We start from the raw sequence: 23,480 nt of genomic DNA, 5'->3' as shown, positions 1-23,480 counted from the left end.
TCCTTTATTTCTGCATGTAAAGTTGACCTACAAGGAGTGAGTGATGTGGTTCAAAGCCTGGACAACATCACACACAAAGTTCTGCTGCTGCACTAAAGTTTTGATCAATACAGCTCTTGCTTGGTCGGAGATATTTATATCTTGGATGTTATTTGAAGCAGAAATACTATTCGATAGTTTCTCCCCCTCTGCTGCGTGCCTCACTGTCTGTGCAGAGTATTTATTGTAGACATAAAGTATGCTAATTCAACCTGACAAACTTTGCGCTTAAGCTTCAATTTGTTGACTTTAACAAGATCCTTACAGAACTTTGTGATAAAGTCTTTGCAGTTTTCTCTGGTTTGAATCTGAAAAAGCCACGCATGTTTCACCGCTACCTGACATCAATGCTTTCTTCTTCTTTTTGTCATTAATTGGCAGTGAACAAACAGCTTTTAAAATTACAGCCAGGCCTTTTAAAAATAAGAAGAATATATATTTCTAAGATGAGCTCAACAACCCATCAATTTTTTGATTTTTTTAAACATAAATGTCTATTAGGATAATCCTATGATTCATCCCTGATTTAATATGATACTTTTTTTTATTTAAGATCCTTAGAAGAATTAAAGCTTCACCTCTTAAGTGTCAAACTTAAGCCTTTAAGTACTATAAAATATGTTATTTAATTTTCATCATGTTTCTGAAGACGAGTGACCACAATCTTCTTTCATAGACCTTGTTGATTTATAATCCTGTTAAGTTTTAGTTTTTAGTTGTCATCGTACACAATGTCTGAAATTCTCTCCAGCTCTGCAGCTTTTTAAAAAGCCACTTTAACAAGTCCTCCCGTGTTTAACGGCCCCCGTTAGAGTTAACCAGCTAATGAAAAAAGATGTCACTCAGAGGATCACGGTGATGGCTGGTGTGCTTTGACCTCTCTGAGGCCAAAGGCATGGTCACTCTGTGGGGGAAGAAGAGAGAGGGAGGAGGGGGTCATCAGCAGGGCGTGGAGGGGTCACGCCTGAGGTCGAACGGTCCCTGAAAGATGCCCAGTGTGTGGCAGGTCTTTGTGGGGATAGGTGAGATTTGGTTACCCTGGAGGTGGGAGAAGTTCAACCTTTCAATAGAAGTCTGAAGTAATGGAGGGAATGACCCCATTATGACTCAGTGTAGTGAAGGCTTACGGCTCCATTTGAACCCAGAACTGTTGATCATTTGTGCTGATTTACATTTAGATTTAAGGAAGAGGGGCTGAATTTAAGTAGTATTCATGTTGAGAAACATCAGATTTGAAAAGTGTCATTTATATCAACACTATGAAGTTCCCTGTAGACCCATTTAGCTCCTTTCAGCCCAGTTTTTGGTTTTGGGACCCAAATTTCTTCTGTTTTGTCTCAGTCAAACTGCTCTTTTCCTCCTCCTTAAGTCACAGGTTTTACAAAAGAATCTTGTATACTGCAACGATGTGCTGTAGCACCAAACACCAGACAATCTATGTGTCTCAATTCATGGGCTGCATCCTTCAAAGGGTCCATTCAGTAGGTCATTCAAAGACTGTCCTATTTTGAATGCTCCTTTAGATGCAAGTGACAGACATATCACTTATTTCCCAAGCCACGTATGATCCAACCTTTGTGGCCCGATTTATCTCAGTTCAAACAAGATTGCGGACTCTTAAAGGACCCCAAAATACACATTTAAATATAAATCTTCAAATCAAACAAACAGCAGGAGATAAAAATGTTGCAAAAGATAAAGGAGTAAAGGGAAGCTACGTCTGAATTGGGACACAAATAATGCTAGCTGCTTGCCCATGAGCTTACAAGCTGCTAGATGGATTTTCTGAATTGCTGGTGGAGACCAAAAACAGAGATAAAAGAAGAAAAAATTGGATAAACATTGATTTTATGGATGGAAATTCAACTTCAACTGAACGCTGACTTTGATATGACCTTACTTTTTTTCATAACAACTTCCCTGTCCTAAAATTCATTAGTTTTGATTTATGATTTGATAGCTTTTCTACATATATGTGAATTAAATGATAAAAAAAAAGTCATCCCATGATAATGTCTTGCCAATCTATGTGTTTGGGGACTTCATATTTGATAATTCGGTTTGGTTTTTGTGTTAAACTTGGTGGTAAGTCTCCAGAAATGTAGCTACAAACTAGCATCTAGCTACGCTGTGATTTTTGGAGATGCTTCCTTCCCTTTGGACGTGCACAAGAAGGCAGATTTGTTGAGTTAAAAGAATACAAGAAGATTTGCAAAATCTCCTTTAGATTGAATTTTTTTTGATTTATTCAAATAGAAAGGATTGAATTATATTCATATTAGAAAAGAGCACTGAGTCAGTTGTCCTCCAGTGTAGTGGTTTGTATTGGGAAAGGTCCAAAAGCATTGAACTCTGCATGTCCTATAATCAAACTCAAACTTTACGGTCCAAATAAAACCTTATCATGTCACTTTGGAAAGACTCTCCACAGGCTTTAAATTAGGAATGGCCTTCCTATTGATGCATCTGGGTGAGAAGTATTTTTGTGAAGTCTAATTCGTATTTATAGATCGTCCGCCCGCCTCTGGATCAATCTCCAGCAGTTGATTGAATCAGAGATCAAGTCGAAGCCAGGAATCAGCTGTGAGAGATGCTCCTGCTCCCCGGTGAGGCTCATGATGAGACCTTTGTCCGTGTTGGCTCATCAGGGATTCATAGGTGGAATAATCCCTCCCTCATAATTGTTTCACGACTGTTTCCCCGCTGCCCCGGTCACTCCGCGCTCCCTCCAGTGTTTACCATTCAGCTGCTACTAAAGATGTTAGCTTCCACATGAATGTAGCGATGTGCCGAAGGCCACAAAGAGCACTAATCTGAACTGACCCTGGTGGATTGTTCCGGAAAGCTGAGGAAGCTACGGGGACAGATTAAGGCTCCAGGAAGACAGAGACGGTGCGTGGAGAGATTAGCCGTGTACTAAGCAAGGATCGTTTCCCCCCAGAGGACCACACACTGACAGTGTAGCCATGTCACCATTGTCTCTAAGCCACCACCGCTGTGGACTCGTTGGCTATTGTCTCTGAAATCCTCCAGCATTTCCCCCTAAAAAAAACCTGGACTCAAGCCCTTTGATTGGCACTTGTCAGGGCTGATAGAGAGGCTGACGTGTTGGGAAAGGCTTCGATAAAGGAGGCCTGAAAGGAAAATCCCCTCCCCATGAATAATAAACTGGCCAGGATTTTCCTTTTTACCCCCACCCTGCTCCTATTCGCCCATTCTTCAGGGAGATAGAGGAGAGAAGGCTCTGGGTGGCATCAGTGAATAGCCTCAGCACGCCGATTGTCTCGCTGATGCTCATCCCTTTCTCAAACACGCAGAGAAAGAGATACAAGTCCGACCTTCTTGCCTCTGCCTGGTGCGCTGGATGCTAAAGGGCAGGCGGTGTGTGTTGGAGAGAGCCGGACAGAGGGTGGGCGGTGTGTGTGTGTTTATTGTCTTGGGCAGCCTTTTCGGAATCAGCAAGGGGATTTGACTCGGCCGCTCGCTGCCAAATCCAGCTATCTGCAGCGCTCAGATGCTGCGGTTGGTATGGAAACGTGCTGTGTGTGTTTTAGACGGGCTCTTGTTTCCAGCTTGAACTGACCAGTAATCAGTGCGGTGCATTCATGGATTAGGCCGTGTTGGAGGTTAGGATAGGAGGGTTTTTAAAGGAGGAAACCAAATCCTGAATAATTTGCGTTGTGGCTTTACTCTGCTCTAAAGGTTGTTGATGACAGGAGCAGTCTGGATTCAAAGATTTGAGCCGTATTTTCATCCCAGGTCGCCAAAGATTACCTGATTTGACAGTTTATTTAATGCTGCTTTCATTTTATCCATGAAATTATGTTTTTTCACAGTTTTCTTCTGCAAAGGCTTTAAGATTGTAGGAAAAATGTACCAAGCATCAGAGCAGAAAATGATCCTCATCCAAAGGATTTTAATCTGATTGGACCAAAGATGCATTCAGGGGCTCTTTGGTCCTTAGAGCTCTCAACACAAACACAACAAAGCAGATGAAGAAAGCATGTTTCAGATTTGACAAATACTTCATGACAGGAGAAGTCTGGATTTAAAGATTGAGCCCGTATCTTCATCACAGGTCGCCAAAGATTACCTGATTTAACACTTTATTTAATGCTGCTTTCTTTTCATCAATGAAATTCTGTTTTTTCAGTTTTCTTCTGCAGAGGCTTTAAGATTGTAGGAAATTTTACCAGGCAGTTACCACTACTGCAATATCATACAGAGGTATAACCTCTTAACTTTGCTGATGCTAGTTTAGGGTTTAAAGTGATAAATGGTCTATCTGCTCCCCCATTAAAGAGTTTCTATCACTGCATTCAGATAATGGAAGATCAACTAGGGCCGCAAATAGAGGTGACTGTGTCATACACCACAGATCTCCTGAATTTGGCAAATCAGCGCTCTCTATTAGAGCAACAACTTCTTGGAACTCATTAGTGGCTGAAATCAGAGAGTGCTGCAGCTTTGCTGAATTTAAGTCGAGGATGAAATCATGGCTAAAATCAACTCAATCATGTCCTCATCACACTTCAATATAATTAACTTCATAGTGTAGAGCTTTTAGCTTTTTATAGTGTATTATTGTGTTGATAGATTTGATGTGAATGTATCCCTGTTGTTGTATAGTGGTTATCTATTATTGTGTAGCTGTTTAGATAAATAAATAAATCAGAGCAGAAAATAATCCACGTCCAAAGGATTTGAATCTGATTGGACCAAAGATGCATTCAGGGGCTCTTTGGTCTTTGAACTATAAACACAAACACAACAAAGAAGAAAACCATGCAGATGAAGAAAGCATGTTTCAAATTTAACAAATACTTCAGAAAACGCTACCAGAAATGTTAAAGTTGCACAGAAGAGATGGAACCAAGTTACAAAATTGAGTTCCTGGATCCACATCCTTGTGTTTTAAAGGGATAGTTCAGGTGTTTTGGGGGGGTGTGGTTGTATGAGGTGTCTGTCAGTACTAAGTTTACCACCTACAACAGGGGTGTCAAACTCATTTCAGTTCAGGGGCCACATACAGCCTGAGTTGATCTGAAGTGGGCCGGACCAGTAAAATCAGAACATAATAACCTATAAATAACGACAAGTACATTCTGAAAATGTTCTCATTTAATGAACTATCTTTCTTTTTCCATGATGAGTCTCATAGTGGGCAGAATATTTAACTCTTAAAGCCCTGAAACCTGCTGTGAACACACCAAATACACAGGTTACCCACTCACCTAATGTCTTCTCTGTCATTTTTTCACTTTGCAAAGTCGTTCCGCGGGCCGGATTTGAACCTCTGGCGGGCCGGTTTTGGCCCGCGGGCCGCACGTTTGACACCTCTGACCTACAAGGATCCTACGCTAAAGACAGGTCTTTGTTTTGCACCACGTGATCTTCCACCTGCAGCTCACTGATCAGCCATCAGCTCTTAGATGTACGAGTCACTGATAAGTTTAGACATGGTATGAATTTTTATATTTTTGCATGTCAGTTTGAGATAATGTGAAGCACCAAAGTCTGAGCATGATTGAGCAGACACGGTAATAGCTGCAGAGTTTGTTATCTCAGCTCAGTCTGCCTCTTCAGCACTGACACAGTATATTTTATAAGGTAAACTTATCATGTGGACTCATTTCCATTCAGCTTTTCTGGTTTAACTTCTAAAAAATTGAAGAAAGCGAGTGAAACAGAAGGAAATCTGGAAGGAGAGTGATGCAGACATATGTGAGCCACTGGTATCCTCTGATTCAGAAGGGTCCTGAAGTCCTGTTGTTACCAAGTCTTACTCCTGACAGCAGGAGCTCTCTGGGTTCAAGGGCTCACAGTTTACACACTTGCACCACCAGGTAACTTGGGATCTCTCCTGCTCTCCAGTTAGCTCAGAAGTTTATCTGCTTTTTCCTTCAATACTTTGAGTCTTGTTTGGTTGTAGTTTTGTCTCTTTTAAAGCTTGCAGACTCAAACATCTGATCAGTGAGCTGCAGGCGGAGGAATATGTATGTCACACCATATTGTGCCATAACAAAGTGGCTTTCTGACACCAAATTGAAGGGCTGAAAATGTCTAAATATAGCATACACTTGACATGTTTTTCATTTGGTGATTTGACCTCCACAGACCTTTGTCCTTTATTTTGTTGTGATTGTTTTGCACACTTGATTCAGATGTTTTGTGGACTTAACAGTGAATAAATACGTTTTAACATGAAACCAGAAGAAGACCAGAGAAAACAGAAAAAGGACAAGTTCAGGGATTTTTGCAAACTATTACCTCAGATCACATTCATCACGATGTGGCAGCAGACGCTCGGTTTGTGTTGCATATGAAAAGTATCACGAAATGATAAATTTTGCTCTCTAAAGATGAATAAATTCCTCATCCTGTCGTCTGTTTCATGACATTGAGGCTGGAGCAGGACACAGGACGCATGATTGTGTTCAGTGTGTTGGAAGACGGCTCGTCAAATGAGACATGGCTCCATCAATCTGAGGGGCTGACCTCTGCACACACACACACACACACACGCTCGCCGACGGGACAAATGAATCCACGGGACCACGTTTGATGAATCTGCTGCCTGTCGGCTCCTCCGCCGGTCAAGCTTTCTCCTGTTTATGAATAAAAACATCTCCAAATGTTTCAGATTTGAGTTATTGCTCATGTGCTTCCACTACTAAGAGACTGAAACTCTGATTTAAACTTTCTGAAAGGCAATCAGCCCTCCTTAAGCTCAAGCCTGCATTGATGGAGAGCTTTGTCTCAGCTCTGGAGTGTATTCTGTGGACTTTATATTCAGAGATAATGGGACCCTTAATTGGCTGGTCAGAGACAAAATGGACGCCTCTTTAAGGTTCAGGAGGGCGTCCGCTGCTTAGTGAGACGCTGAAAGGGCTGCAGGGAGATGTGACTGTGGCATTTAGCAGAACAATGTGATAAGAATGAGTGTTTATTAAAGGAGCAGAAATGGGTTTTAGTGCTTTTTACTAAGTGGCTACTTCCACGAAGACGACCGTGAATACAGATGAGCTGCTTTTGTTTATGTTTGAGAAATCAGAGAGACTACATCAGATATATTTAATGTTGTGATTTCTCTTCCAGGTTCCAGTGCGGGGGAAAACGGCCCCACAGGAGAGGAGTGCGGTTCTCCAGGATGGAGGGGGTCCGGGAGTGTTGACCACAGCCGTGAAGAGATGGAGAGAAGGATGGAGGAGAGGAAAACAAAGGCACTGAGCATGCTCTCCAAACTGCAGGATGACACTCCTCGTCGGACGAAAAACAGCAGAGGTTGTTCCAACTTCGAGGAATGTGAGTTAATAAGTGATTTCATGGTTTCACAAACGTCCAACGACCTGGTGTCTTTAAATATTTGATATTTGGTTAGGCAGTATTATATGTTGTATCGTTTTAAAGTCTTTAATCGTATCATGTCAGCTCATATGGAATAGTATCGTATCTTATTTTATACTAAACTATCTAATCGTAATGTAACGAATGATATCGTATCATGTTATAATAAATAATATGCTTTGTATTGCATCGTATCAAATTCTATTCTATTTGTTCATATGGAATGTATCGTAATTCATTGTATCCTAATGCAACGTATCATAAAGCAAACATATCTTAACGCAACGTATCGTAACGCAGTATCTTGTAATGCAACGTATCGTAACGCAACGTATTGTAACGCAATGGATTGTAACGCAACGTATCGTAACGCAACGTATCGTAACGCAACGTATGGTAACGCAACGTATGGTAACGCAACGTATGGTAACGCAACGTATGGTAACGCAACGTATGGTAACGCAACGTATCGGAACGCAACGTATGGTAACGCAACGTATCGGAACGCGACGTATCGTAACACGACGTATCGTAACGCGACGTATCGGAACGCGACGTATCGTAACGCGACGTATCGTAACGCGACGTATCGTAACGCGACGTATCGTAACGCCACGTATCGTAACGCGACGTATCGTAACGCCACGTATCGTAACGCCACGTATCGTAACGTCACGTATCGTGACGCAGCGCATCGTAACACAACTTTTCATAACACAGTGTATTGTAACTCAACGTATCGTAACTCAACGTATCGTAACTCAACGTATCGTAACTCAACGTATCGTAACTCAACGTATCGTAACTCAACGTATCGTAACTCAACGTATCGTAACTTAACGTATCGTAACTCAACGTATTGTAACTCAACGTATCGTAACTCAACGTATCGTAACTCAACGTATCGTAACTCAACGTATCGTCTTTATGCGTATGGTGACTTATCGTATAATAACATATTTTGTATTGTAATGCATTGCATCTTCCTGAATCATAACATATCGTAACGTATCATAACGAATTATCTAGTATTGTAATGTATCTTATCCTAACCTATCATATGTAATATCGTAATGTTTTGTTTTGTAACGTATTGTATCACATAATCTATCGCAAAGCAGTTTCATAACGTTAAGTATTCTTATATTTCTTATGGTTACAGTACAACGTAATGTATTGTATCAAAACGTGTCCTATCAAATCGTATCCTAATTTAACATATGTTATCGTAAAATATCGTATCCTTACATATTGTATCATAACGTATCATATTGTACCGTAACGTACTGTAACATATATCGTATCGTAAAGTAATGGATTGTATCGTAACTTAACGTATCATTGCGTAACGTACCGTATCGTATTATATCGTATCAGGATGTATTGTTTTGTATTATATTTATGGTTTTTCAATGTGACGTATCTTATATAGTTTCCTATCCTGTCCTATAGTACCGTACTGCATTGTATTATGAGAGTTCCTTCCTTGTTGTTTACTGGCTGCTTAAGCTTTTGTTGGAGACTGTGAAAATTCAACACCCGGTTCTTCTGTGTGAAGCAGTGAAAGAGGATCTGTTCAGAATGAATCATTAGAGGTGTTTTTAAAAAATCAACACTTTTCTTACTCAGTAACAACAAGCTGACTTTCTCTTTGTCTGCCAGCTCTCGTTTGTGCCTCCTCTTCACACAATAGAGCGCACAGGAAAAACAGAACACCTGAAGTTTTCACCAACACGCCTCTCCTCTCTAAATTTCCCTTAATTGCAGCACTTGATTTTTTAGAATTGGCTTTTTTCGAACAGGACTTTAGCCAGGAGTTCTCCAGTTTCCCTCAAGTGCCTATTTTCTGGCGTCCGGGCCTTTGTGAGAGCGCCGAGGCTGGCAAGTTGGACAATAAGCATCCACACCTAAGGTCAAGGCTGGAGGGTCCAGCCCCCTGCAGAGGTCAGGGGGGTCAGAGTTCTCCCGTGAGTGCTGGCTCACATGAATGGGACTGATTGGACAGGTTTGTTCAGACTGTAATCAAGCGGCATGAAGAACCCTGCAGCTGGTCTCACTGTGCTGCACTGAGGTTATTACTGATGGAGAGCTATTGTTGGCTTACAGGAGGGTGGACTTCTGCGTGTACGTGATTGTGCATATTTGTCTTTTAAAAAAGGGAGAATATCAGTCGCTTCATTTTCAACTTGCAGAACACTGAAGCTGCTTCTCTTCTCGGGTGCTTTGAAGGGTTACTGTGATGTGTTGGAGTCTTACCTACTTTTTAAAATATTATTTTGAGCTGTGCAAAAAAGGAAATTGAATCCATATTGCAACTAAAGTAAAAGTCTGAATTCATCACAATGAATTAGGAATTAATGCAACGCTCTTTTACTCAGCATGCACACTTTGTATCTGAAGGATGGAGGCCTTGGTGTAAAATCTGTGCTGTCACACCATTCAGACAAAGATCAATTTAGCTTTGTGCTATACTCAAATTAATTGGTGCCAACTTAGTGGTGAAAAAAACAGGATTATGAACTTATTTTGGATTTAGACGGGACATTTTGCAAACACAGGAACTGTGCAGATAGACGTAAAGATGTGAGTGATAGCTTTCATGCACCTTTTTCAGATGCATTTGTTTGATTGAGTTTGTGGCACTTTATATCTTTACAGCATGATGCTGTGATGAGTATGATCCATGCATGGTTTGAGAAACCTCATGGCTTTGGTAACACCCTGCATACTGAGATCATCCCAAAGTCTGACAAAAAAAGAAGGAGGAGACTCACATCCTTATTGTGAAAAGCTTTCTGCTTTACATCTACGAACCTTTGATCCACGTACCCAACATGACCTTATTTCGATCCCTTATAAAGAATGCAACAAGATAAGGAGCTCTTGGAACTACTGTAGGAACCCCCTGTTGCATGGCCTTGCTGGTCCATGTACACCACCAGTCAAAAGTTTGGACACACCTTTTCTATCCATTTATCCGTTGTGGATCTGTGGTGGAAGGAGGAGGAGGGAGGCAAAGGAAAGAGGTTACAGGATACTGTGGACCAAGGCACTAAAATAAATACATAAAGAAAGAAGGAAGTAGAGAAAAAAAGAGGTAAAGAAATAAAGAGAAAGGAAAGAAAAAGACAGACAAAAATGAAAAAGAAAGAATAAGGAAAATAAAGTAGTGAAAAAAGAGAGTAAAAATGGATCCCAGCATGACATGAATCCCTGTCTCTTTGAGGATCCTTTCTATGATGGTGTCAGACAGGTGGAATTAGAATTAAAGCTTGTTTAAGATACTTTTATTTGGTGCATTTACCCTGAAACAAAACTTTGCAGAAATTATAACTGGACAAACAGAAATCTGCGTCCAAGCGAAGCTGACAATCCACTCTCTGACGTTGTGTCTCAACACCAACTTCTCATCTCTTAAGATAGCAGTCGAAAGAAGACGTCTTCACTATCTGTGCTAACTGATAAGGTTAAGATAAGAGATCTGAGGATTTAAAGGCATAGTGATGAATTTCCATGTTCTATAAATATGATGATGTACCGGAGACACCGTGTCCTCTCTGCTCAGATTTGTGGGCGTGGTCTGTTTGCAGAGTGTCCTGGTACAATCTATCATTTTTCACGCCTCAATATTCACCGGGCTCCTTTTGTTTTACCCTCTGCATCCTTGCACACACACACACGCACACACACGCAGAGCCATTTGTGTGTACAATGTGTGTGTGTGTGTGTGTGTGTGTGTGGGTGAGTTGGCGAGCTCTTGTCCTAACACTTGTAACTGCGGCTCCTCATTAGGCTCTGAAAAGGACTAACTGCTCATAATTGTCTCTTGTCTGTGGCTGTCGCTGACCGCTTGGCAAAGGATTCCCAAAATAGAGAATCCCCTCCTCCTCCCTACACACACACACACACACACACACACACACACACACACACTAACACACACACACCTTTACCTTCATGTACCTTTCCACCATCCATCCATTCAACTCCATGACCCTCCGTGTTGTCATCTGTCAGCGGTTCCTGTCGTGTGTCTCGTGATGAATTGACAGAGAGAGCAAAGAGAAGATGTTTGACATGAGCTGCGTCCAAAGATTGTTTTAGAGGAACAAACATTTCCTTAAATTAATGAAATGTAAACATCATGTGTTGCCCCTCAAAGGTCACTTCTGCTCCATGTGCCGGTTGGACGGCCCTCCCTGCACATGCAGACGAGTGTGACTCTGATGTCAAGTGTCTGCGGTCTCCTTTGTGTCGCCTCAGAGCGGCTCACTGTTACCCGGAGTGTGATGTGAGGGACTCTGCGGCTCTGTGATGAATGCCAGTGTTGATACCGAACACCTGGCGGCCTCGAAGCCTGCTTCACTTTGACCCCACCCACCAACAAAACCACCACCGCCACCACCAGCAGCAGCAGCTTTTATCACCACGGTGTACCTGTGGGCGGAGAGCGGAGGCCTGATTGTTGTTTCCAAACAGAGAATGAAGCCGGAGAGAGAAATAAAGACAAGAAAGAGAGACGTGAAGTGTGTGTGTGTGTGTGTGGGAGGATGTTCCAAGTGTGTGTTCAGGTACAGTGCCTTTATGTAAGCAGTGTTTGCTCAGCCTTTGCTCTGGAATACCTGGATGTGTTTACCATCAGTCCAGAATGAGTGTGCAAACAAACAGCCCGCCCATTGATGAGCAGCGGCGTGGAATATGCCCGCTGTATTCAGGAGAGAGAGAAAAGGAAAGGGTAGAGGGAGAGGAGGGCAAAGTCAATCTGTCAAAGAGTCTATTATACGGTGTCCAAACACAGAGCGCGCTCCACAATGGCCTTATTAATGGCACAATGTCAAGGAGCGGCGGGGCAATAATAGACGATGATTTTGCTTTGTGAGGTTATCTCAGGAGATCTTCTGTCGCCGTACAGCAGATGATTTGGACTCCGGGGACGTATCAGTGTGGATCTGCAGCAGGAGATGATTGGGCGTAGCTGTGTGTGTGTGAGCAGAAAGCGTAAGTTGTGGTTTGTGGTGGGGCCGATGGCGTGCAGCCAGAGTCAGGAGTGTGGCCGCTACGTGTGTCTTTGTTTGTTTTCCTCACACAGCTCTAACCCCCCCCCCCCCACCCCCTCACAGCACATAAACACGCTCTCCTCAGTCTTTTTGGGAGAAAGTGAGGGGGAGGAGTCGTGTGTTCACCGAGCAACAACAGCCTGAAGGAGCACGCTGCCAAATACTGTCACCGGCTTTCACAGTGTAGTGCCCACTCAGGAGGAAACCAGCATGAGACGCCAAACTCTGCTCTGAGGAGTCTGTTTCATACACAGCAGCAGTGAGGCTGTCTGTAGAGAGGGGCATCAGTATAGACTGAATATACCAGAGCAGGAAGCAGAGGATGCAACCATCGAATCTGGGAAGTGAAGTCATACTAATGGCCACTAGGGGGCGACTGGGTGACGAAACATACAATAAATACTGGTGTTACAAAGTCTAATTCTTACCTGATTTATCACCACCTTGAACATTTCTTAAAGAGCTGACGGTTTCTGTCTCTAGTTTGAAGTCTGGTCAGTAAAACATGATGTTGATTTTTCAAATGAAAATCAAACTAAGAGTGAAATAGAGAACGAAGCAGGGATCGTTTTGGGTGTAGCTTCTTTCTGACTGATGAAAAACTCGTCTTAGGGATCTAAAAAATGGCGGTACAACCTAAAAGCTGTTTGCAATCCGCCATTAAACACAAAGAAGAAGAAGAAGAAGAAGGATCTAAAAAACTGTCTTTTATAGCTCTACAAGCCAATTATCCCAACCTCCAGACAGTAAGGATGCCAATTTTGTCACTTAAGTATAGAACTGTTTGATATGACATCCATCCATCCGTTTACTTCTGCATATCCGAGGTCAGGTCACAGAGGCAAGCAGATCGACCCAGACATCCCTCTCCCCAGCAACACTTTCCAGCTCCTCTTGTTCCGAGGCGATCCCAGACCAGGTGGGATATAATATATAATCCCTCAAACAAGTTTTGGGTCTGCCCCAGGACTTTCTCTCAGTTGGACGTGCCCAGAACACCTCCAAAGGCCCAGGAGGCATCCTTATCAGATGCCTGAACCACCTCAGCTGACTCCTTTTGATGCAAAGGAGCAGCAAGCTCCCTCTGGATGTCCGAGCTCCTGACCCTTTCTCTAAGGCCGAGCCCAGACACCCTTCAGAGGAAACTCATTTCAGCCGCTTGTATCCGAGATCTCATTCTTTCGGTCAAAACCCATGGCTCATGATCATAGGTGAGGGTTGGAACGTAGACCGACTGGTAAATTGAAAGCTTTGTCTTCCAGCTCAGCTCCTTCTTCACCACAACGGTCCGGTACAATGCCCTGACATAGATATGGCATCCAGGGCTCACGACGCTGTCATGTACTGTGTTTTTTCTTTGGTTAGCTAGCTTCCATGCTTTATGTTTCTCTCTGTATTGGCTCAGTTGGTGTGTGTGCCTGGGAATCCAAGTACTTGGATAAGAAAACTGCTCACTAGTGTAAATATTCCATCACTATGCATTGTGCTGCAGGCGGAGTCACTACAGTCACATCCAATGAAAGGCAGAATAAACCAAAAGCTATAAACAGCGTTAGCCTTTAGCGTGAATGCTGCAAAAATGCTAAAAACATCCTAAATAAGAGTCTGAGGAGTCAAGCGTTTCAGCTTTAAGTAGGCTGAAAAGAGCGTCCTTTCAGTAATAATTACCTGATGATGTTCTTTTTGGGCCTTTAGATCCTCAGCTAACATAATATGTAAATAAAAACATTTGAAACTGAAGTCACAAACTAAGCCAAATATCCTCATTTTTACACACTGTACCTTTAAATATTCAAAGTACAACCTATTTGAATATGCAAAATATGCAAATGTATCTGTAATGTGGGAATGTGGAGTACATACCACAATGTTCACACAGGAATTTATCCTTTAATCTTAATCCTTTAATCTGTACAGGCCCTGTTAAAGCTGTATGACACAGATGTTTATATCCACACTCAGAGAAACAGAAGCTTTATCATGTCAGCATGAGTGTAACGTTTACATTATTGATAAATAATGATCAAAATCACGTGAAAGGAGACAAAATCTGTCTTATTTTTAATTCTCAAACATCACATGTGGGTCGTCTGGTTCCAGATTGTGAACCGCTTCAGTCTTTCTTCCTTATTGTTCCTCCTAACACTCGTCTCAGGTAAGATTTCGATGATCACCTTTGATTCAGAGCGTTCTCAAAACGCCTGCTCATTCTGATCCGTCCTGAATTGTCACACTTGGCCCGGTTTGCAGGTCTGCTCTGGCGCTCAGACCTCTCACCTCCTTATCTCTCAGCTCCACACTCCACATTCTACGTGTCATCGTATTCAGGTGGTAGATTTACCGGATCATCTCATATTTAAGAAGTTAAACCCAAAAAACATCCCTTAAATCCGTTTCTCCTGTCGGTGCTGCAGTGACAGGTCGCTACAGTCTCTGTTTATCTCTCAGTGTGTGTGTGTGTGTGTGTGTGTGAACACTGTTTGCTCTAAATGCTCTTAATCACACGTTTCAGGGCCGGATATGTGGGGCACGTTTCACTCTGACATTCTCCTGCTGTTAGAAAGGGGGTCACCTCCTCTGCAGCCCTGAATGTGACCTTTGTTAGAGGAATTATGGGACACTTTATACAGTGTGATGATGAGCAGAAACAAAAGTCTGGGATTAAGCGGGAAAGAGAGCAACAAACAAGTGAACTGGTTTCACACAATAGAGCTCTGTGTGAGTCTTTGTGTGTTCGAAAGTGTGTCCGAGCTCTGACACTGTTTCTGCTTCTTCTGTCGGCTGAGTAAATGTTTTTATAAACCGTGTTCTACATCTGAAATTAAAACAGCAGACTGACCTTTATGGGGTCAGATTTAGAGGCTTTTTGCATAAAGAGTTGATGCTGAAACAAAACTTTGACTGGTATGAAATAACTGATATTATGAAGATGATTCACATGTTTAATACAGAGCTCTTTATCCCAGAAGAAGGCCAGCTTACTGACTCACTTTCTGTGTTCATAAATCAAACTCTAAGGATGTCAAAGCTCCGTTTTTTAATTCTACTAAAGTTTGAAGATCAAGAAAGTTTTGAGATATCTGTGAGCAACATGTCGCGAGGAGGATGGTCGTTAGCTTACATGTCGTATGTTAGCTTGCAAGACGGTAGCTTCCTCTTCATGCAGCTTTTGAGTGATGCACCTTACAAACAGCTTGTGTCCTACGAACATGATTCACACGGGGCGCTAGTGGCCTAGCGGTTTGGGCGCCCCACGTAGGGGGCTGCAGTCCTCGTTGCAGGGGTCGCTGGTTCGATTCCTGGCCGGTTGACCATCTCCTGCATGTCTTCCCCCACTCTCTACTCCCCACATTTCCTGTTTCTCTTCAGCTGTCCTGATAAATAAAGGCAAAAAAGCCAAAAATATAACTTTAAAAAAAAATAAAGTAAAAGATTCACATATCGGAGGACTCATCGTGTTGTTAACTTTGTAGTCCACTTGGAAAATGAAGGAAATATGCTCAAACAATTATCTTCAATTTGCAAAGCTGAGACCTGCAGGAACGACTTGATCACGTTCTTCTCTTCGGTATCTTTTCTTTCTGCAACTTAAGTTACAGCAACATGCAATGATGCATGTTGGGTTTTTTTAAGTTGTGTTTTTGGGGCTTTTACTCCTTTATTTAAAAGAGGAGAGGACAGTGGATAGAGCAGGAAACTGGGAGAGAGTGGGGGAATGACATGCAGGAAAGAGGCCGCAGGCTGGATTCGAACAGGGGCGACCCGCTGCACGAGCGTGCAACTTAACCATTAGGCTAAGTCTGCGCCCAATGATGCATGTTTTTATTTACATATAAACAATAAATAAACTTAATCATTCAATCATTGTTTTTTACATTTGGGTCTTTAAGTCTCTTTATGGCTTTCAAATCAAACCACTCCTCCTCTTACTTCACCCGGTCTGAAATGAAAAGTGCTTTTTTTTGCTGATAACTATGAAAGAAGCTCCTTGCTCTCACTCTCTTATTTCACTTAAGATTAAGTTTGCAGTAAAGTTTTGTTTATTTTCTTGCAGTTAAATTAAATCTAAGCCTTAATAGAGTTTGTAAAATGTTGGAAGCATGATTTTGGTCCCTTGTCAGTTATGGAAACTAAACTTGACAAGACAAAATCTCTGAGCTCCTGTTCCAAAACTATGACTTCACCTTTTGCAACCTTTTGTTAGAACCTCAATTTTTAAATCTCTTTTCATTAACGTAACAAAACAATTCAGACTCTTAAATAATCCATGTTTGATCAAACTCAAGAGAAAGGGAGACTGCTGCAGATATTTGACTCCAGCTTCAAACTCCTGAAAGTTTTTGTTGGCACAATAGCAGCGCGTGGAGGTCAGGGGAGGAGGTATAAATCATACACAGACACGTACTGCCGTTTGTCAGGTGAGCAGTCGGCGGTGTTTTTCATCCGTCACCTGCAGGCGGAGAAGATGACGTCCAGCGTGTGTTAAATGAGTTGTGACCTGCGCCTGTTTGCGGCCCGTGCACCGCTGCTCGAGCAGTGACTCTGCAAGAGAAAAGGAACAAAACAGAAAAACAAACGCCGGTGAAAGAGTGAACCTCCCTGCTCATCATCATCACGGCCCCATTCTTCCTCTCTCTATTGCAACTGAATCGCCTCGGTCTCATTACAGATTAAGGCCTCAGCAGAGTGACTCTCCCCTTTCTCTCGCCTTTCTCCACACAGTCCCTCTCTTGATTAACATTTTCTGCTAGGCTTCACACCAAAGGCACAACCTGTGCGCTTTAAAGGCAGGGTGAAAAAAAAGCCATCAAGCGCTGGAGTGGAATCAGATAAGGCTATCAGGCAGGAGGCTTTACTGCCTCGGCTTTGTCCCGCTCCTCCACCCGCCCTCGCTTCCTCCCTCAATCTCTCACTCCACTGCACCTTTTGTCCGGCTGATTCCCTGACGGAGTGCTCCCCTCAGCCAGGGACCCCCGACCTCCTGCAGCCCACAGCCAGTGTGTGTGTGTGCCTGTGTGTGCCTGTGTGTGCCTGTGTGTGCCTGTGTGTGTGTGTGTGTGTGTGTGTGTGTGTGTGTGTGTGTGTGTGTGTGTGTGTGTGTGTGTGTGTGTGTTGCACACAGCAGCAGTGTAGACAGGAGCAAACCGGCTGTGGTCTGGGCTGATGTTGAGATTGAACTTTGTTCACAGAATGCATGAAGTCCTGTCGCTCCTGATGTCTTAAAAACAACATTTCCTATGGGTTAGGGTTAGGGTTAGGGTTAGGGTTAGGGCTAACCCTAACCCTAACCCTAACCCTAACCCTATACAACTTTCTTAGTTTTAAAGTGCATGATGTATTTATCTCTCAAAACAACAGTTTTATTTATTGTTAGCAACTGTTTCAAAGTTAAATAGCTCATTGAAGAACCTCTTACGGCCAAATTCCAGTCCGTCTCTGATCCGTCGCAGCACCAGATCTGATAGGTTTCTATTGTAGTCAATGTGTTAACTTCCACTGGATCCGCTCCGTTGCGTTCCGACTTAGTCTCTGATCCGGCAGGTCAGAGCCTTCCGGATCAGATCCACAAGACTTCTATTTGTTGCCGGATGCCGGAGCACGACGCATCAATCTCAACAGAGCAGATGGAGCGGGACAGGAAGTCAGGTTTCACCAAAACAAAATGAAAACATCCGGTTAATTTTCAGAATAAAACACTCTGTGTTATCACCAGATCGTATTTCACTTAACTACAACAACAAACCAAAGTCATGATGAGCGGAGCCAGGCCTGGAGTCAACAGGTCAGAGGTTTTCAGAGGACCAGAAAGACAACATGGATGAGGAGCGGAGGAGGAGAATCCTTGATTCAGTGATTACCAAGGGGAAACCTCGGTCACATGACTCCAGCTGTCTGGCGGTCCTGCTCCGTGTTGAATGCCGAAAACGCAACCGGTAGGTGTTGACCAGAGAGCACGGAGCCGGGCCGCAGCGGATCGGAGATGGATCTGGTGGAAGTCCTGTGTTAACCACACTGATTCTCTTCCCCTCACATCCGTCTGTGCATCTTGACTGACACTGAAAATTTGACACATATCTGTCTCTGTCAAAGCTTGAAAGGTCACATACTATACTCCTTTTCATCACGTTTACGTTGGTCTCACAGACCCCCAAACCTTGTCTTTGAAGATTGTTCCCAAAACACATATTGGATTTTGGGATTCCCGAAAAAATAAGCTCACAAGTCAGATAAAATGAAGAAAGACAAATGTCTCTAGAGATCTTGTTTGAAAGTGAAATAGAAGACTAACACTTCCAATAAAAGGAATGCTACATTTAGCAGGAAATAGCAGGAGTCCTTCTCAAAATCTGGCTTTACCACGGCCTTAAAATCAAGGTGGAGTATCCTGTGATCGCCTCAAAAGCACGAAAATCCTTCTTCCACTTCCAACAACCTTTCTTTGAGAAGCAAGAGCAACCAAAACAGTTTCCATTACAGGGAAGCTCAGAGCTCCCACTGATCTTTATGATGAGCTGTTTTTATTATTCTCTTTGTTTGTTTTTATGACTCCGGTCATTCTCACAAGAATCCAGTCCATGCTGCAAGAAACACTGGAGACCGCGGATTTAGGCCTGAGAGATATTCATGATCAGGCATTATTAAAAGGCATGGCTGATGGTGGGCGCATTGTAGCTGTTCGCCAAGCATCAACTCCACCTCTTTGTCAGTTTCTGGTAGTCAGAAGTTAGTTGGAGTCAGTGTTACCAATATGGCGGCCACCATCTTTGGTCTTCATAACACGTCTTCAGACACCAATGTGTGACATCACTGAGACTAGGTCCATGATATACAAAATATGAAACCATCTGAGACTCTTCTTTTGAACCCCGTTCTTATCTTTGTGGACTCTCAGAAGTGACTCTCTCTCCTCAGTCTCCTCCAGATGGTCGGTGAACCTCTGCAGAGGAGGAGGAGGAGGAGGTGGGATCCTTTCTCTCGCTCTCACACAGGCTGCTGTTCCTCTGATTGACCGGTGCACTGATGCAGCCTCTGTGTGAATGTGTGTTTGTATCTTTTGAAGGGAGCGCACTTTAAATCCCTGCTTGGTCCCATGCGGTCCGAGCAGATCCCCAGTCCTGCAGATCCCCTCTCATCACAAGATATTTGCAAACAGATGCATGAAGCCAGCCTGCAGGTTTTTTTGATCAATCAAGCTTTAACAAGTCAAGTTGACTGGATGCGAATGTAACATTTTGCATGTGAAAGGGCGAGGCCACGGAAGGCCTGGTTTTGATTAGGCCTAAGCTGATAAATGGCGGATTCAAACAGCCCCCCTGCCACTGCAGAGAAACCCCAGAGGTCCAGGGGTTTAAGTCCAGACTGATATCAACTCTGTTGCTCCTCTTTCTTCTCCAAACCAATGAATAGATCCATTATTCAGCAGACTCATTCTCATCTCCTAAATTGAAGTGGCAGCAGCTTAAAAGCCCCCATTTTCTGCCCCCGCTCTTTTCCAAGTCACTCACCCTCCTAAATTTGCCTCCTGAAATATTCATGGGTGTGGTTAGCCTCGGTTTGTCCCCTCAAGTAATCATTGATTTTATATTGGGGACTTTACAGTGAACCAGTATGTTTGAATTTTAAAAAAGAAGGTTATGTCCACATCAAATTAAAGTCTATTAAAATGTGTTTGATTGGATAATTTATTACATTTTTACCTCTTCAGAATCAAGTTTCTGATTTCGGAAGCTTCTTACTTCTTCAGAGCGAAAGCCTAAAATCTAAATCAAATGTTTTTGGAAACAAGAGATTCAAAGTGTGTCACAGTTTGCGCTCTGAAACATCAATATCATATTTATTTGACAACAAAAATAAACCATCAGTGTCACAAAGTGTTCCATGTCGTGTGATAGGGTATCATATTGTATTGAATCCTGTTATATCATATTATATTGGATAGTAATGTTGCACATCATGTCACATCGTAATGTATCTCATTAGAATGTGCCATTCTGTATCATATCATATTATAGCATACCAAATCGGGCCATGCTACATTGTTCTGTATCGTATTATGTCATGTCGTATTGTGTCACATCTCATAGCATGGAATATTATTGTTCGATATCATATCGTATCGCTTTGTATTATAAAACATTGTATTGCATTGTGCCGTATACATATCACATTGTATCATGTAGTATTGATGGTATCACATCATAAAATTTTTTATCATTTCATATCGTATTGGTACATATCGTATCTTATCATATCTCATCATATCGTATCATACTATTCCGTATCTTAACTTAACATATCATATCATATTGTACCGTATCCTAATGTTACATATCGTATCGTATCAGATTGTATCTTATCGTAATGTAACATATTGTATCAGATCGTATTGTATCACATTATATCGTAAAGCATCGTATTGTATCTTATCGTATCACATTGAAGCGTATCGTATTGTATTGTATCGTATCGTATCATATCACATTGTATCTTATCGTATTGTATCTTATCGTACCGTGTTGTATCACATTGTATCTTATCTTATCTTATCGTATCGTATCGTACTGTATCGTATTGCAACGTGTTGTATCACATTGTATTGTATTGTATCGTATCCTACCTTACCATACCGTACTGTATGGTATCATATCTGAAAGTATCATATCACATTGTATCGTTTTTAATGTAACGTATCATATCTTAATGGACCGTATCGTGTACTGTATAATTTTGTACACTTATGTAAACTAAAGTGCATGCACATGAATTGCTAAAGAAAAACTTTCTATGAAACTGTAAAATATCAGAAAATAGTTGTTAAAGGCCGTCGTATGTTTGCTGAGTCCGAGGTGATTTCTGTTCTTTGTTTTCTTTGTTTCAGCTCTGAGTAGTTTCCAGTTTCATCTATTTTCTTGTCTTTCTTTCATTTTGACCAACCCGAGTGTGTTTCAAGGTTCATCCTGAGTGGCTGAGAGTTCAATGTAAAAACCCATTTTCCCCACAAAGCAGAATATTGTGGTTTATTTCAAGGTCTTGGCCACTGCATGTCCATCATCTATTCAGCAGCTAAGTGCCACTTTGCCCCCTCCACCCCACCTCCAAAACCAATCAAGGCCAACTGGACTCCCCGTGAACTCTTCACCCTCCGTGACCCCAGAGTGACCAGAGGAGAGAAATATTGCTCTGAACACACACAGAGGCCTGATGTTGTTTGTAAAGAAGGAGATTACTGTTATATGTGCCACAAAAATCACTACACATAACAAGTAACAAACTTTAGGAGGGAATTTTGTTCTTTATTGCAGCGAGAAAGCGTGGCGAATACACCGTCCGCCAGCTCTGAAAGTTTGTCTTTGTCTTCTTCTCTTTGCAGTCGACTTCTTGGCAAAGTACTGCATCTTCAGTCAGGAGAAGCTGGCCGAGTACAAAAGAGCTTTTGAAGCAGTAAGTGAAAATACTTTTAAATCTTTTATACTTTCACTTTCTGTAAATCACGGCTCTCTTGTTGGAAACTATAAATCAAAGCTGTCCTTCAGAGTTTCCCAGAACTCAAGTAGTCATCTTTACAGTCTGTACTTTGGTGTAAATACAGTCTAAAGCCACAGTTACTCAGTATGTGATCTCAGAAGATCAACAGTGGGTGAACAGTTTTATTCAAAAAGCTCAAACTGTTTACTTATTATCTTTACTTTGGAAATAATTGAAATTGTTTTCTGATGATAAAATTATTTCATCTTTAAGGGTTATGAGACAACTGAAAGGCTCAATAAAAATAAGCTATGTTTGCATTAGCATTTCCTGTTATTTCACCCTGCATCTAAGACTTTTATTTAAATCAAATTCCTGTTCCTCAAGTGAAGAATGAACTTTTTATAAGTCAAGTTTATACTTTCTTTTTCTTAAATCGTGTCCGGGTAAAGCTTTCTTGGAGTACTGGGCGCCTGACTCTCTTACACTCATGAAATGTCTTCATATCGTGCCCAATGTCTACAAGTGATAATATTGATATTTATAATATATCATATTTATAATGCACCTGTCATAACCAAAGTTGGAAGGTGCAGCACGGACATACTTTAAAAACAAGGGTTAACACAAACAGGTAGAATCAGTTATAATAAGAAGGTAAAACAAGCAGAATAAAATACAACTAATAAAATATAAAAAGTCTCACAGTAAAAGACAGGTTTGAGGGATTTTAAAGAGGACACAGACTCAGCTAACCTGACATCATCAGGCAGGAAGTTTCAAAGCTTAGGAGCTCAATCACCTTTGGTTACAAGCCAAGACTCAGGAACATAAAGACAGTTTCATATAACTTACAGCCTGAGAAATAGGGGTAACACATTTTATAAGATATGGCAACCCTATCTGGACTACATGGAAAACCATCTCACATGAAGGACTGTGTCACTGTATAACAAAACTGTACTGAGAATGTCTTGAATGTCACCTTTTAGGTGAAGATTCATTTTTGTCTCTCTTTTTATATTTTATATTTTCGTCATTTTGGAACTACCTACAGTCTGTATTTATTCTATAATATTAACTTATTTTGTACAATAGGTTTCCTTCTTTTCTGTCTTTTATATATGTCTATTTTCTGTTTGTGTTTAAATCTGAAAAGCAAAATGAAATATTAAAAAAAAAAAAAAAAAAAAGAAAGTTTCAACAACAATCAGGGAGTAAAATATTAAGAGGACACAAATATAAGGTGGTGCCCGATCATGTAGGGCTTTAAAAACATTGAAGATAATCTTGATCTAAAATTGTGAAGGTTGTGAAGCCAGTGAAGGTTAGCTAGAAGGGAGGATACAAAGGATAAAGAACAAGACTTAAGTGTGTACTCACTTCTGCTGTGAGTTGTGAGAAGACTTTTTAAAAAATGGGAAGAACCAAGCAGCAAACAAGGGCATTAAAAAGATAAGCCAATGCTGAAGTGCAAAAACTGCAGTACCTCAAGTGTCCACTAGAGGCTGGCTGCAAAAGTCAAGGAATCCCCATTAGGGGCCAATTTTTGCAGCAGACTTTAACAAGTTT

The 23,480-nt window shown here is 41.8% G+C and overlaps 1 protein-coding gene across 7 annotated transcripts in view; it reads left to right on the top strand.

The window, feature by feature from the left end:
* The window catches only part of LOC117805035 (pollen-specific leucine-rich repeat extensin-like protein 2), an 87,574-nt gene that overhangs the window by 52,083 nt on the left and 12,011 nt on the right, over window positions 1-23,480 (top strand). For all 7 annotated transcript variants that reach the window (XM_034673582.1, XM_034673584.1, XM_034673583.1 and 4 more), the window contains 2 exons: window positions 7,138-7,344; window positions 21,814-21,884. In XM_034673582.1, the coding sequence (XP_034529473.1) occupies window positions 7,138-7,344; window positions 21,814-21,884 (278 nt within the window). The remainder of the gene's footprint in view (window positions 1-7,137; window positions 7,345-21,813; window positions 21,885-23,480) is intronic.

The sequence above is a fragment of the Notolabrus celidotus genome, chromosome 21 (assembly GCF_009762535.1).
Source record: "Notolabrus celidotus isolate fNotCel1 chromosome 21, fNotCel1.pri, whole genome shotgun sequence".
NCBI lineage: Eukaryota > Metazoa > Chordata > Actinopteri > Labriformes > Labridae > Notolabrus > Notolabrus celidotus.
The sequence above is the reverse complement of the archived record's forward strand: the minus strand, read 5'-3'. Positions and strand labels throughout refer to the sequence as shown.